Source organism: Schistocerca americana, chromosome 11 (genome assembly GCF_021461395.2).
Source record: "Schistocerca americana isolate TAMUIC-IGC-003095 chromosome 11, iqSchAmer2.1, whole genome shotgun sequence".
NCBI classification, from domain to species: Eukaryota; Metazoa; Arthropoda; class Insecta; order Orthoptera; family Acrididae; genus Schistocerca; species Schistocerca americana.
The window spans coordinates 80,851,696-80,866,857 of NC_060129.1; the positions used below are offsets into that span (position 1 = coordinate 80,851,696).

At 41.9% G+C, this 15,162-nt stretch overlaps 1 protein-coding gene across 1 annotated transcript in view; it reads right to left on the reverse strand.

Moving 5' to 3' along the window:
- LOC124553253 overlaps window positions 1–15,162 on the reverse strand; it is a 286,386-nt gene that overhangs the window by 189,400 nt on the left and 81,824 nt on the right. The window contains exon 8 of the mRNA XM_047127140.1: window positions 327–504. Within this exon, the coding sequence (XP_046983096.1) occupies window positions 327–504 (178 nt within the window). The remainder of the gene's footprint in view (window positions 1–326; window positions 505–15,162) is intronic.

Consider the following 15,162-nt stretch of genomic DNA (forward strand, 5'->3'; position numbering starts at 1 on the left):
TGACAGAACTGTCTCAGAAAAGGTCACAGAGAGAGAGTCGAGTCTAGTGAGATCCACATTTGTGGTATTCGTGGCTATTCCTACAGAGATTTTTGGGCTTCAAACATGTCATAATACCTACGAATATGGCACATTCCACAGTTCTGCAATAAATCAACATTAATGGTGCACTCCGTTGGAAAATCGTGTAATGTCTAATAGCGACAAAATGCTAATCCTATTAAAAAAGAGGGGGAATGGGTGCCTCTCTAAACAGATAGTTGACATCAGTAATTTCCAAGTTGGCGAGAGACAAGATAAGGTAAAGCTCAGAGCAGGAAACATACCTCGAGGCTGTCAGTCGAGGCCCTGACCTCTGCATCTTTTGCACCTTCTGTCCCGGTCGTATCAGTCGTCGCCACAGAAGACGTGGAAGACGCCAGCAGCACGTCGGAGCGAGTGCCTCCCGCTCCCCCATCTCGGCGCTCCACAAACGGTGCGTCGCCTTCGGCGCACCAGCTGTACCTGCAGGGAACAGCGATCTAATAGTAAAGGTGAGAATATTTAGGGGGAAAAAAAGTTCAGCCATTATCAGATACAGCTCACAAAGATTTATGATTTCATTCAAACACTATATAATTCACAAAGATTTCTGATTTTTTCAGCAACTGTGGTACATACACTGATGGGAAAGAAAAAAAAAAATAATGTAGATTAATGAAATTTCGGGAATACATTTGTCTAGGTAACGTATTTAAGTGACTAACACTACAAGATCACAGGTTAATGTAAGCATGAGATAAGTCATTGCAAATGTGAAATGCTGGTACATTAATAACCAGTGTAACTGCCAGAAGCCAGAATGTTGAATGCAAGCATTCGAAATAGTAAGAATTATTCTGTACAGTTGCCAGATGTCAGTTTGTGGGACGAAGGTCCACGCCTATTGCACTTGTTCGGACAATAGAGGGAGGATTAATGTCGGTTGTGAATGATGCTGGAGTTGTCGTCCAATGATGTCCCGTGCGTGCCCGCCAGGAGACAGATCTGGTAATCGAGCAGGCCAAGGCAACATGTAAACACATTGTATGAAACATTGTCTCGAAATATGGTAAAAAATCCAAAGAAATTCTGGTCGTATGTAAAGTACACAAGCGGCAAGACGCAGTCAATACCTTCGCTGCGCAGTGCCGATGGTATTGTTACCGACGACTGTGCCGCTAAAGCGGAGTTATTGAACGCAGTTTTCCGAAATTCCTTCACCAGGGAAGACAAATGGAATATTCCAGAATTTGAAACACGAACAGCTGCTAGCATGAGTTTCTTAGAAGTAGATACCTTAGGGGTTGCGAAGCAACTCAAATCGCTTGAGACGGGCAAGTCTTCAGGTCCAGATTGTAAACCGATTAGGTTCCTTTCAGATTACGCTGATGCAATAGCTCCCTACTTAGCAATCACATACAACCGCTCGCTCACCGATAGATCTGTACCTACAGATTGGAAAATTGCGCAGGTCGCACCAGTGTTTAAGAAGGGTAGTAGGAGTAATCCATCGAACTACAGACCTATATCATTGACGTCGGTTTGCAGTAGGGTTTTGGAGCATATACTGTATTCAAACATTATGAATCACCTCAAAGCGAACGATCTATTGATACGTAATCAGCACGGTTTCAGATAACATCGTTCTTGTCAACACAGCTAGCTCTTTATTTGCACGAAGTAATGGCCACTATCAACAGGGGATCTCAAGTTGATTCCGTATTTCTAGATTTCCGGAAAGCTTTTGACACCGTTCCTCACAAGCGACTTCTAATAAAGCTGCGGGCCTATGGGGTATCGTCTCAGTTGTGCGACTGGATTCGTGATTTCCTGTCAGGAAGGTCACAGTTCGTAGTAATAGACGGCAAATCATCAAGTAAAACTGAAGTGATACCAGGTGTTCCCCAGGAAGCGTCCTGGGACCTCTGCTGTTCCTGATCTATATAAATGACCTGGGTGACAATCTGAGCAATTCTCCTAGGTTGTTCGCAGATGACGCTGTAATTTACCGTCTAGTAAGGTCATCCGAAGACCAGTATCAGTTGCAAAGCGATTTAGAAAAGACTGCTGTATGGTGTGGCAGGTGGCAGTTGACGTTAAATAACGAAAAGTGTGAGACAATCCACACGAGTTCCAAAAGAAATCTGTTGGAATTCGATTACTCGTTGAACAGTACAATTCTCAAGGCTGTCAATTCAACTAAGTACCTGGGTGTTGAAATTACGAACAACTTCAGTTGGAAAGACCACACAGATAATATTGTGGGGAAGGCGAGCCAAAGGTTGCATTTCATTGGCAGAACATTTAGAAGATGCAACAAGTCCACTAAAGAGACAGCTTACAGTACACTCGTTCGTCCTCTGTTAGAATATTGCTGCACGGTGTGGGATCCTTACCAGGTGGGATTGACGGAGGACATTGAAAGGGTGCAAAAAAGGGCAGCTCGTTTTATATTATCACGTAATAGGGGAGAGAGTGTGGCAGATATGATAAGCGAGTTGGGACGGAAGTCATTAAAGCAAAGACATTTTTCGTTGCGGCGAGATCTATTTACAAAATTTCAGTCACCAACTTTCTCTTCCGAATGCGAAAATATTTTGTTGAGCCCAACCTACGTAGGTAGGAATGATCATCAAAATAAAATAAGAGAAATCAGAGCTCGAACAGAAAGGTTTAGGTGTTCATTTTTCCCGCGCACTGTTTGGGAGTGGAATGGTAGAGAGATAGTATGATTGTCGTGCAATGAACCCTCTGCCGAGCACTTAAATGTAAATTGCAGAGTAATCGTGTAGATGTAGATGTAGATCTGGGGTCACAGCAGTGGTGTGTGGGCAAGTGTTATCCTCTTGGAAAACACCACCTGGAATTCAGTTCACGGGTGGCAATACAACAGATCAAATCGAAAGACTGGCGTACAAATCTGCAGTCAGTGCTTCTGCTGCCATTATGAAATCACACCCCAGACCATAATCCCAGGTGTAGGTCTGGTGTGTCTATCATGCAGAGAGGCCGGTTGCAGGTCCTCGACTGGCCTCCTCCTAACCAGCACACGGCATCACTGGCACCGAGGGAGGACCGGCTTTCGTCAGGAAATGTAACAGAACTCCACCCTGCACGCCAACGAGCTCTCACTTGACACAACTGAAGTAAAAAATGGCGGCGATTTGGTGTCAGTGGAATGCACACTACAGGGCGTCTGTCTGTCCTTGAAGTAACAGACTTTTAACAGCTGGTTGTGTCACTGTGGTGCCAACTGCTGCTCAAATTGCTGCTGCAGATGCAGTAAGATGCGCCAGAGCAGTACACCAAATGCGAGGGTCTTTCTTCTCAGTAGGGCCGTGTGGCCGTCCGGAGCCCAGTATTCTTGTGACCGTACATTCCCGTGATCACCTCTGCCAACAATCGTATACAGTGGTTAGTTCTCTGCTGACGTACTCATGGCCCCATTACACGAACTCGTACAAACTCGGTGAGGTGATGATAATGGCACCTTTATCGCCTTAGAGGCATTCTTGACTAACATCAACTTAATGCGCACAATCTCAAAGATAACCAATGCCCACAGTTGTTACAGCATCTACACTACTGGCCATTAAAATTTCTACACCACGAAGATGACGTGGTACAGAGGCCAAATTTAACCTACAGGAAGAAGACGCTGTGATATGTAAATGATTAGCTTTTCAGAGCATTCACACAAGGTTGGCACCGGTGGCGACACCTACTACGTGCTGACATGAGGAAAGTTTCCAACCGATTTCTCATACACAAACAGCAGTTGACCGGCGTTGCCTGGTGAAACGTTGTTGTGATGTCTCGTTTAAGGAGGAGAAATGCGTACCATCACGTTTCCGAATTTGATAAACGTCGGATTGTAGCCTATCGTGGTTGCGGTTCATCGTATCGCCACATTGCTGCTAGCATCGGTCGAGATCCAATGACTGTTAGCAGAATACGGAATCGGTGGGTTCAGGAGGGTAATACGGAACGCCGTGCTGGATCCCAACGGCCTCGTATCACTAGCAGTCGAGATGACAGGCATCTTATCCACATGGCTGTAACGTATCGTGCAGCCACGTCTCGATACCTGAGTCAACAGATGGGGACGTTTGTAAGATAACAACCATCTGCACGAACAGTTCGACGACGTTTGCAGCAGCACGGACTATCAGCTCGGAGACCGTGGCTGCGGTTACCCCTGACACTGCATCACAGACTGGGGTGCCTGCGATGGTGTACTTGACGATGAACCTAGGTGCACGAATGGCAAAATGTCTATTTTCGGATGAATCCAGGTTCCGTTTACGGCATCATGATGGTCGCATCCATGTTTGGCGTCATCACGATGAACGCACATTGGAAGTGTGTATTCGCCATCGCCAACTGGCGTATGGGGTGCCACTGGTTACACGTCTCGGTCACCTCTTGTTCACATTGACGGCACTTTGAACAGTAGATGTTACATTTCAGATGTGTTACAACCCGTGGCTCTACCCTTCATTCGATCCCTGCGAAACCCTACATTTCAGCGGGATAATGCACGACCGCATGTTGCAAATCCAGTACGGGCCTTTCTGTATACAGAAAATGTTCAACTGCTGCCCTGACCAGCACATTCTCAAGATCTCTCACCAATTGAAAATGTCTGGCCAATGGTGGCCCAGCAACTGGCTCGTCACAATACACCAGTCATTACTCTCGATGAACTGTGGTATCTTGTTGAAGCTGCATGGGCAGCTGTACCTGTACACGCCATCCAAGCTCTGTTTGACTCCATGCCCAGGCGTATCAAGGCCGTTATTACGGCCAGAGGTGGTTGTTCTGGGTACTGATTTCTCAGGATCTATGCACCCAAATTGTGTGAAAACATAATCACATGTCAGTTCTAGTATAATATATTTGTCCAATTAATACCCATTTATCATTTGCATTTCTTCTTGGTGTCGGCACCTTCCACAATGAAGCACATTGACTGAACATTTCAAAATGTACTTAGTGTGTGCAATAATTACAACAGCAGCCTGATAACTTCAAGAGTGAACCAGTAAAACCCTGATTCTTTAAAGAATCAAACTCCCACGCACAAAACAGCTTCAAATGTCCAATTACTTTACAAATTAGTTAATATGCTAAATATTTGCCTTTAAGCAAGTAAGTGAGAAATAAGTTTGGGAAAGGTTTGAAATTATGCTTAAAGTTAGTTTGAAGTCACTAACTACTCTCACTATGAAACACTGGACGAATACAGTCAGAGTAATTTGTGCTCCATTTTAAGAAAAAGGTAGTTTTTCATGAACCACATTGTTTATGACATCGTATCCTCTGAGCTGTGTGTTGTGCAATGACATAATTTTGCAGGTGCATTCAGTGATGTCTGCGGATATTGTCTGCAAACTGTGTTTTGAATAAGAGTTAGTAATAAAGAAGTAATAAATTAAAAGGTCATGTCTGATGCTGAAGTTTAACTGCCTAAACAGTGAGCGTATAGTGAGCACCAAGCTTTTTTTCCCTTTCAGCATTTTGTGGGGAGTGTCAGCAGGAAAAATGTTTCATAAAGGTTTGAAATTGTGTGTAAAGCTTGTTGGGTGTTTCTTAGTGCTCTCAGTCTCAAATACTGGATGAACAAAGTTAACATATGTGTGTGTTGTCAGTTATGTGCCTCAAGACCAACACACTGTTTCTAAGTGTAATAGTTGCCTCACTGTGTTAAACTTTTAACATAAGATTATACTTCTTAATGAGTAAATTATGAAACCATTTTAAATTTGGTCAATAATTATGCAAAATATTGAAAAATGAATTTTTGTTGCTCCTACGCTGCAACTGGTACCAGGTTCCAGGACAGCACATTAATAATATAGATTGATCTGCTATGATATCACGCTACGGTTATCGTTTAGACAACCTACATTTTGTGATATATTATGTCATTATGCTTAACTGAGGAAGGTACTGATGTCTGCTTATCTGAGTTATAAGTCGGTAATGAACTTCCAAAGATGATAGAGTGATGTGGCAAAACTGTTTCAGTGTTATAAAATATTCCAATTCTGAACTGAGTTTTATTTTTAAAAAAAATCCCAAATATTAGTGCATGTTTTAATCAGTCACTGTATTTCTCATATGTGGAGTACAGCAAAATTTCAATGACAGAATGAAAGAGATGCCTCCAAAAGTGTTGGCAGCAGAGATGACTGATGAAGAGCAAGTCGTCTAATACTTTTATTCATATTCCACATGGTGCTGCAACAGTTGGTCATACTAAACATACCTGGCAAGTGGCAAGTGGCATTAGACGTGAGGCTCTGCTGTGGCTGATGGCGGTAACACAACAGTCGCTCTGTTAATGAATTTAACTCCCATTACGAAACAGCTCCATTTTCAGAAAAGCTAGTTTCCATGCATCTCAATGTTTATGATGTCATATCTACTGAACTGTAAAATCATACAATTTAACAGATTCACTGAGTGGTATATGAGGTGTGTGAGAAAAGAAACGAGATTGATTTTTTTTTTGCCAAACAACAATTCTGTTCTCTTCAAAGTAGTTCCCTTTGTAGCTACACAGTGGTGGACTCACCATTCCCAGTCTCGGTAGCAGTGCTGACAGGCTTCAACTGGTAGGGCCTTTAACTTATCAGTCAGATTCTTTTGAATGTTTTCCAGAGTCTAAAAATGACGTCCTTTTAAGAGATTTTTCAAATTCAATGTTGTCAAATCAGTGCCCTTTAATGCCCCTTTTCATGTGTGGAAATAAGAAAAAGTCATACAGAGCTAGGTCAGATGAGTAAGGTGCACGGGGCAGCAGAACCACGTTGTCTTTAGCCAAAACCTGTTTAACAGAGATGGCTGTGTGTACAGGCGCATTGTGGAAGAACCAGTCTCCTGTCTGCCACAAATTCACTGAACTGCGTGCCAAATTAATCCACTAATCTCTGGCAGTCAATCCATTGTCTGCCGACAGTGTGAGCGCAAGCTCTCAAATTTTTTTAATCTTTTCATCTATTCGGTCAGTCTATGGACATCCAGAACGAGGTTTGTCAGCAATCGACACGTCGTCATTTTTAAATCGTGCAAACCACTCGTATGCTCGAGTTTTTTCAATAGCGTCATCTCGGTAAACTGTTCTCGACATTAAAATAGTTTCAGCAGCATTTTTACCGCGCAGAAAAAATTCCACAGCTGCACATTGTTCAATTAAACTTGCCATCATAAAAAACGAAACAAGAACAAAAGAACACCAGCAAAAACAATCACTGCAGGTGAACAGAACAAGCCAGGTCGACAAAACAGGTGGCACTGAACTGGTAAAAAGTTGGGTTATACACGCCTAGTGGCAGAAACGCATACTACACAAACTACGCCCACTGCAATGTTACTCGTATATAATACAATCAAAATCATTATATTTTACTTTCATCAAAGTATCCTCCTTTGGATTTAATGAGTGTGTCACAAACTCTAGGCATGCAGTCAATCGGTTTTTGTAGGTATTGTGAATCTATATGACTCCACACGTCCTTAACAATATTCCAGAGATGTTCCTTGCTGGATATATGAACTTCCCTGATGCGTCTGTCCACTTCATCCCAGACCCATTTCAATGGGATTGCAATCGGGGCTTTGGGATGGCCATACCATATCATTCAGCACTTTCTGTTTTTCCTTTGATGCAATGTAGTTCGTTCAGTATGTCGACTGATATTTTGTGTCATTATCATGTTGTAAGGTGAACCCTTTTCCTATTAAGTGCAATCCACTTCGTTTTGCACAATACTGAAGTATGCGGTGGTACTGCTTATGATCCATACATCCTTCTATTTTCACGATGTCACCAATTCTATCTCTGGCAAAACATCCCCGAACCTTAATATAGCCTCCACCGTGTTTAACTGTACGTAGAACACCCCGCTGGGCTACCCCTTCCCCTACAAATTGGCAAACAAATATTCTTCTTCTGGTTCCAAAAATGTCGAATTTCGATTTGTCGGTGAACAACACCTTCATCCACTCTTCCGATGTCCAATTACAATGTTTTCCAGCTCTTTCAAGTATCTTCTGTTTGTTCATGGGTCTTAGAAGGGGTTTTCTTGTGGTAATACATCCTTTAAAGCCAGCTTCAGTCAGTTTCCTTTTTACTGTTGCAACAGATATTGTTGTCATATTCATTTCTACCAATTCTGAATGAATTTGGGGTGCTGCTTTGTATCTGTATTACTGGTAATTCTGATATATTTATCATCACTTTTAGTTATTTTACGAGGTCGTCCTGGTCATGCTATGTCCTCATTGCAACCTGTTGTCTTCTGGCGGTTAAGGGTGTATTGCACTCCCACTGTTCATTCACTACACTGTTTCGCAATTTGGTGAATAGATAAACCTACTTGGCTAAGTGCTACAATTGCAGCAAGTTTTTTTATAGTTATCTCCACTCGTGAAGGCATACTAGCGATGTGCACACTTCAATGTCATGAAGAACTGAAGTGCAGGAACTAAATGTTATGTAGCGAAGCAGCGCTTGCCATTCACTGCATACACCAACCACATCACTACATCCCTACACAGATGCACCAAATGTGGCCTCCGTCAGCAAACAGGTAAACAAAGATATCAGATAGCTACATAACGTTTATATACACAACATTCTTGGTTGGATACTATAGTATCTTGATGACCACAAAAAAAATCATGACATGTGTATAAATGTTGTACTATTCCTTTGCTTCCTCAACCATACCTACAGTATTAGACCTTATCTACAGAGAACTAGATGTCATGTATTAGGTGTATTGAAATTAATGAGCGGTAGTGTCTGTTACTTGGCAGTGACACACCGTGAAAAAGTTATTTCTGTTCTTAAGTTTTGCACACTTGTAAGCATTTATAGCTGTGTATATTCCATTATGTATGTGCAACTAGGCTCACATGCTCCCATTTATGCTTCCATATAGGACAAACACAGAGAAATTGTACAACCCCCTTCCGAGAATGCACGGATGCCCTCCAACTCAAACACTTAAAGAAGTTCAGCTTTGTGTCACCCAATGTCTGTGATGAATACTCCACTCGTGAAATCGGTGATAACTTTTCTGTGCTGTACATTGCTGACATAGGGTTACAAGGGATGTCCTTGACCAGTTAAAGACTTACATCCGCAAGCTGGAGTCACCTCAAAAACTCCTGAATGAACAAACTGAATCAATGCAGAACTTTTTCTCCAAGAATTTCTAGGAGATCCTGACACCAAAACAACCTATTTAAAAGTCATCCTTGTGCACAAATTATTATTCTGTTGTTAATTTAATGACAGTTACTGATTACTCAGAAATGTTTTGCCTTGTGTTATTTATGTTGCCGCGGACCCACAAATAACAGCTGCTTCACATATGATAGTAATTCATTCGCTCTAATAATTATGTAGTAAATATTTTATTCCATTTATTTATGTTTTGGGTAACATTTTGATCAATATTACGACATATATTGGCAATGTAGAACAAACTTGCAGCTTGAAATGTTCACTTAAATCCATTATCTGTTCTATAAATCACGCAAAATGTACATTATCAGAAAAAAATTGTCGATGGATTATTTGAAGCAGTGCAGTTTAAATATTGTAAAACATAATATTTTCGTTTCATAACATTTTTGTTACTGGTAACTAAACTTCCTTTATTTCTGCCAGCACCATGAACACGTTCCTGTAACACCCCCATTTTATAATGAGCCTGCTTGAGCTTAAAAACTAGTTAATGGCACAGAAAATAAATTTTATCAAAATTCAATAAGGCAATAATATAGCCAAATAAACCACCAAAAGCTTCCTAATTAATTGGGATTTTTATATATTCTATTTGTTAAATTATACAGTATATATTAATATCTTTAGTACTGCATTATTAGAGTTAAGAATTTGGAGGAGAAAGAAAAAAAAAGTATTATGCAGAGCCTGTTTAATACAATGTGTGACCTGCTTTAGAATCACAGGAGGGTAGATTTTTAGGAAGGAAGGAATAAAATAAATAATATAAATATATATAATGTAATAAGGTAATGAAAAGCCAAGCTGAAATGTGCTGACCACTACCTGTGAAAGTGTATTTCTGCTACCAGACCCATTACTTGAATAGATGGAGGTTTTCAGCTAGTCAGCTTGGTTTTCCATTGTTATGTTAGAATGGCATTTTTAGCTGATAAGATATCACAAGGTTGGATACACAACTACATGCTACTGGAACTGTTCTGATACAGTTCAGAGCACCACACGCGTGTGGCACCTGATAACTGATTAAAATAATGTTTGCAGGTTATGTAGTGCACACACCTGATTTTTTTCACAACTGCGGAAACAACCAGTCACTGGTTAGCACCTGACAAGTGAAAACGTGTAAGTGGTAGTCATTGGAGTTTGTGCAATGGGGAAAAATGACAGAAGTGGAATGATGTTACTGCATTAAATTTTGTTTTAAATTTGGCAATTCTCAAGTTGAAACGATCTGCAAGATCTGACAAGTGTTTGGAGATAAAGCAAGTGTACTAAACAGTTAAAGGAACAGTACAAGCGCTTCAAAGATTTCCACCCGTCAGTGAAGAGTGAATCACAATCAGGTGAGTCCTCAATATCCGCAATGAGGTCGTTATCGATCACGTAAGGAGCACGGTGATGTAGGAAGGATGAATCGCAATCAGAGAACTTGTGGACGAGGTTAAAATTAGTACTGAATCAATTCATCTCATTTTAATGGAACATTTGGACCTCTGAAGGATTTCAGCACAATTCGTGCCGAAGATGCTAACAAATGAGCAGAAGCTACTTCGTCTGAAGATCACCCAGGATGTGCTGGATACTGTCAACAGCAATCCTAACTTTCTCAACACAGTAATCACTGGTGATGGGTCCTCCATTTATGGATACAACCCACAAATACAGTTCCAGTCCCGATGGAAGCATCTGTCATCCCCGAGACCCAAAAAATCAGAGGCAGTTCTGTAGCAATGTGAAAGTCACGCTGATTGTCTTTTTTTACTCTAGTGGCATGGTCCACCACAAGTACCCAGTAAAAGGCACTAATGTCAATAAGAAGTACCATTGAGAACTTCTGCGTCGCCTTCGTGAAGCAGTGAGATGCAAACACCCAGATTTGGGTTGTGTGCAGTTGGCACCTTCACCACAATAGTGTATCCGCTCACTATTCTCAATTATTTCAGAGCTTTCTGGCAAAACGCAACAATGTGTGGTTTGTCAGCCTCCCTATTCCTCTGACCTAGTACTTAGCAACTTTCGGCTTTTCTATAAACTGGAAAAGTCTCTGAAAGGGACCGTAATTCAGGACAGGGAAGACATTGTGCAGAATTCGACGGAGCAGCTGTGCACCGTACCACAAGAGGCTTTCTGGTGATGCTTCTGACAGTGGCAGTGGAGTTGGGAGAAGCGTGCAGAAGAAGCTGAGTGGGACTGCTTTGAAGGTGAATAGCATCAAACAACTGCATCTGAATGGAGATTGGTTTTGTAAATAACAGTCTGATACTTTTTAAACAGCCTTCGTACAGAGCCCCATGCAGTTTCTCTGTAGCATTAATGGTAAGTTAGCAGATCCAGTGAGGAATATGAAGGATTTTTAATTGAACTTCTGACACTGCATCCACACAAATCTGCCAAGAGCTCCGAATCCTACCGACGACAAGATATGTGACAAGTTTGCAAATGAATGATTCTGTAGATCGTGTCATCGTTGCATAGGAAATGACATTTAATCTCAATTAGAGAGTAAATACACAACGTGTGGCCTGCCTCTGTAGGTGAGGTCTCTCGTGCAGTGGCGCCCGACTAGGAGATATGTCAGTTCGAATCCTGACAGTGGATGAAATGTTCACTGCCAGTATTTGGCCAGCACGGGGAGGAGAGATAATGGCATAAGGTTCCTCACACCAGTCTTTTTCCAGTGTTCTAGATTAAATTCTAAACCTCTCTGCAGGGTCACACAAAATGAGAGCCTGTAACACAGAACAGCGATCTGCGCATCAGACAGGGATGTTAAAAGCACGGTGTCCCCCTCGATGCTATTCGAGAGTCGTATGCTGTGTGCCGTCACGGTATTTGACCCTGTCCCTCCCCTTCGTCTGTAAGATAAATCCAACACCCCACTATACACACACTCATCAGTCACCCACAGGACACAGACACATACGTGACACTTCACTTCATAAAAGGTCAGAAGAAGGCAATGGTAAACCATCTGCCCTGCTATGTTCAGCCCCAGAGTATTGGATTTCTTTTTAAAAATGTGCATATCTGCAGGTCAGAAGAGCACTACACAATATTGTAGCGTGAGGCTGCCACAAATCTTTGCATTTCATGTGCTACAGTTCAAAGCAAAGTTTGCAAGCCATCACCATCTGCCGAAGCTAGTGTGACTCGACTCACTCACTCATAACGATGTGCTACGAATGTGGCCCTCTCCGCAGATCCAAAATAACCACAGAACTTAGGTTTGTAAAAAGACAGTGCAGTGCAGTGTACAGATGTCTAAATAGCACTGTCTTCAAATGCCAGATGGCTTTGAAGTAACTAAGTTGTTGTCGTCCCCCCCCCCTCCCCCCAAAAACACAAATAGTTAATTATTTTTTGATGGAAAAAAAACGTTAGATCTCTGTTAGCGCACAGTCAAATTATGTTGGACATTATATAATACACATCCAATAAATTAAACAATGGATAGTCAAGGCTGAAATGACAGCAATATTATACGAAAGGGATACATTGTTACATTACTCGTAGACGAGACACTGAGTCACAAACAGGCACAATGAAAAAGAATGCCAAATATTTCATACATTCACACAATTATGGCCACTGTGACAGGGTGCCACGGCTCAACTGCAGTGGTGCACTGTGTCTGCCTGCAATTCAACACTTCATCTACACTATGTTATCAAAAGTATCCGGACACCCCCAAAAACAGGTGTTTTTCATGTTAGACACATTGTGCTGCCACCAACTGCCAGGTATTACATATCAGCGATCTCAGTAGTCATTAAACATCGTGAGAGGGAAGAACGGGGTGCTCTATGGAACTCATATACTTTGAACATGGTAAGGTGACTGGGTGTCACTTGTGTCATACGTCTGTATGTGAGATTTCCACACTCCTAAACATCCCTAGGTCCACTGTTTCCGATGTTATAGTGAATTGGAAACATGAAGGAACATGTACAGCAAGCGTACAGGCCAACTTCATCTGTTGACTGACAGAGACCGCCAACAGTTGAAGAGGTTCGTAATGTGTAATAATACGCAAATATATATCCAGATGATCACACAGAAATTCCAAACTGCATCAGGATCCACTGCAAGTACTATGACAGTTAGGCGCGAGGTGAGAAACCTTTGATTTCGTGGTTGAGCAGCTGCTCGTAAGCCACACATCACACCGGTAAATACCAAATGAGGCCTCGCTCAGTGTAAGGAGAGTAAACATTGCTTTAAGCACCTTCTTCCTTCCCACTGCTGAAGAGCAATTCGGGGATGGTGACTGCACCTTTCAACACGATCGAGCACCTGTTCATAATGCATGGCCTGCGGTGTCGTAGTTACATGACAATAACAACCCTGCGATGGACTGGCCTGCACACAGTCCTGGCCTGAATCCTATAGAACACGTTCGGGACATTTTGGAATGCCAACTTCGTGCCAGGCCTCACCGACTGATATTGATACCTCTCTTCAGTGCAGCACTCCATGAATAATGGGCTGGAATTCCCCAAGAAACCTTGCAGCACCTGATTGAATGTATGTCTGTGAGAGTGGAAGCTGTCATCAAGGCTAAGGATGGGCCAACACCTAATTGAATTCCAGCATCACCGATGGAGGGCGCCACAAATTTGTAAGTCATTTTCAGTCAGGTGTCTGGCTACTTTTGACTACATAGCATATGTGTGTAATACTGTCTGGATGATTGACTGATCTGGCCTTGTAACACTAAACAAAACGGCCTTGCTGTGTTGGTACTGCGAACGGCTGAAAGCAAGGGGAAACTACGGCCGTAATTTTTCCCGAGGGCATGCAGCTTTACTGTATGGTTAAATGATGATGGCGTCCTCTTGGGTAAAATATTCCAGAGGTAAAATAGTCCCCCATTCAGATCTCCGGGTGGGGACTACTCAAGAGGATGTCGTTATCAGGATAAAGAAAACTGGCGTTCTACGGATCGGAGCGTGAAATGTCAGATCCCTTAATCGGGCAGGTAGGTTAGAAAATTTAAAAAGGGAAATGGGTAGGTTAAACTTAGATATAGTGGGAATTAGTGAAGTTCGGTGGAAGGAGGAACAAGACTTCTGGTCAGGTGACTACAGGGTTATAAACACAAAAGCAAATAGGGGTAATGCAGGAGTAGGTTTAATAATGAATAGGAAAATAGGGATGCGGGTAAGCTACCACAAACAGCATAGTGAAAGCATTATTGTGGCCAAGATAGATACGAAGCCCACGCCTACTACAGTAGTGCAAGCTTATATGCCAACTAGCTCTGCAGATGACGAAGAAATTGAAGAAATGTATGATGAAATAAAAGAAATTATTCAGACTGTGAAGGGAGACGAAAATTTAATAGTCATGGGTGACTGGAATGAAAGAGGAAGCCGCCTGGTAGAATTTTGCACAGGGCACAACTTAATCATAGCTAACACTTGGTTCAAGAATCATGAAAGAAGGTTGTATACATGAAATAAGCCTGGAGATACTGACAGGTTTCAGATAGATTATATAATGGTAAGACAGAGATTTAGGAACCAGGTTTTAAATTGTAAGACATTTCCAGGGGCAGATGTGGATTCTGACCACAATCTATTGGTTATGACCTGTAGATTAAAACTGAAGAAACTGCAAAAAGGTGGGAATTTAAGGAGATGGGACCTGGATAAACTGACTAAACCAGAGGTTGTACAGAGTTTCATGGAGACCATAAGAGAACAATTGACAGGAATGGGGGGAAAGAAATACAGTAGAAGAAGAATGGGTAGCTTTGACGGATGAAGTAGTGAAGGCAGCAGAGGATCAAGTAGGTAAAAAGACAGGGGCTAGTAGAAATCCTTGGGTGACAGAAGAAATACTGAATTTAATTGATGAAAGGAGAAAATATAAAA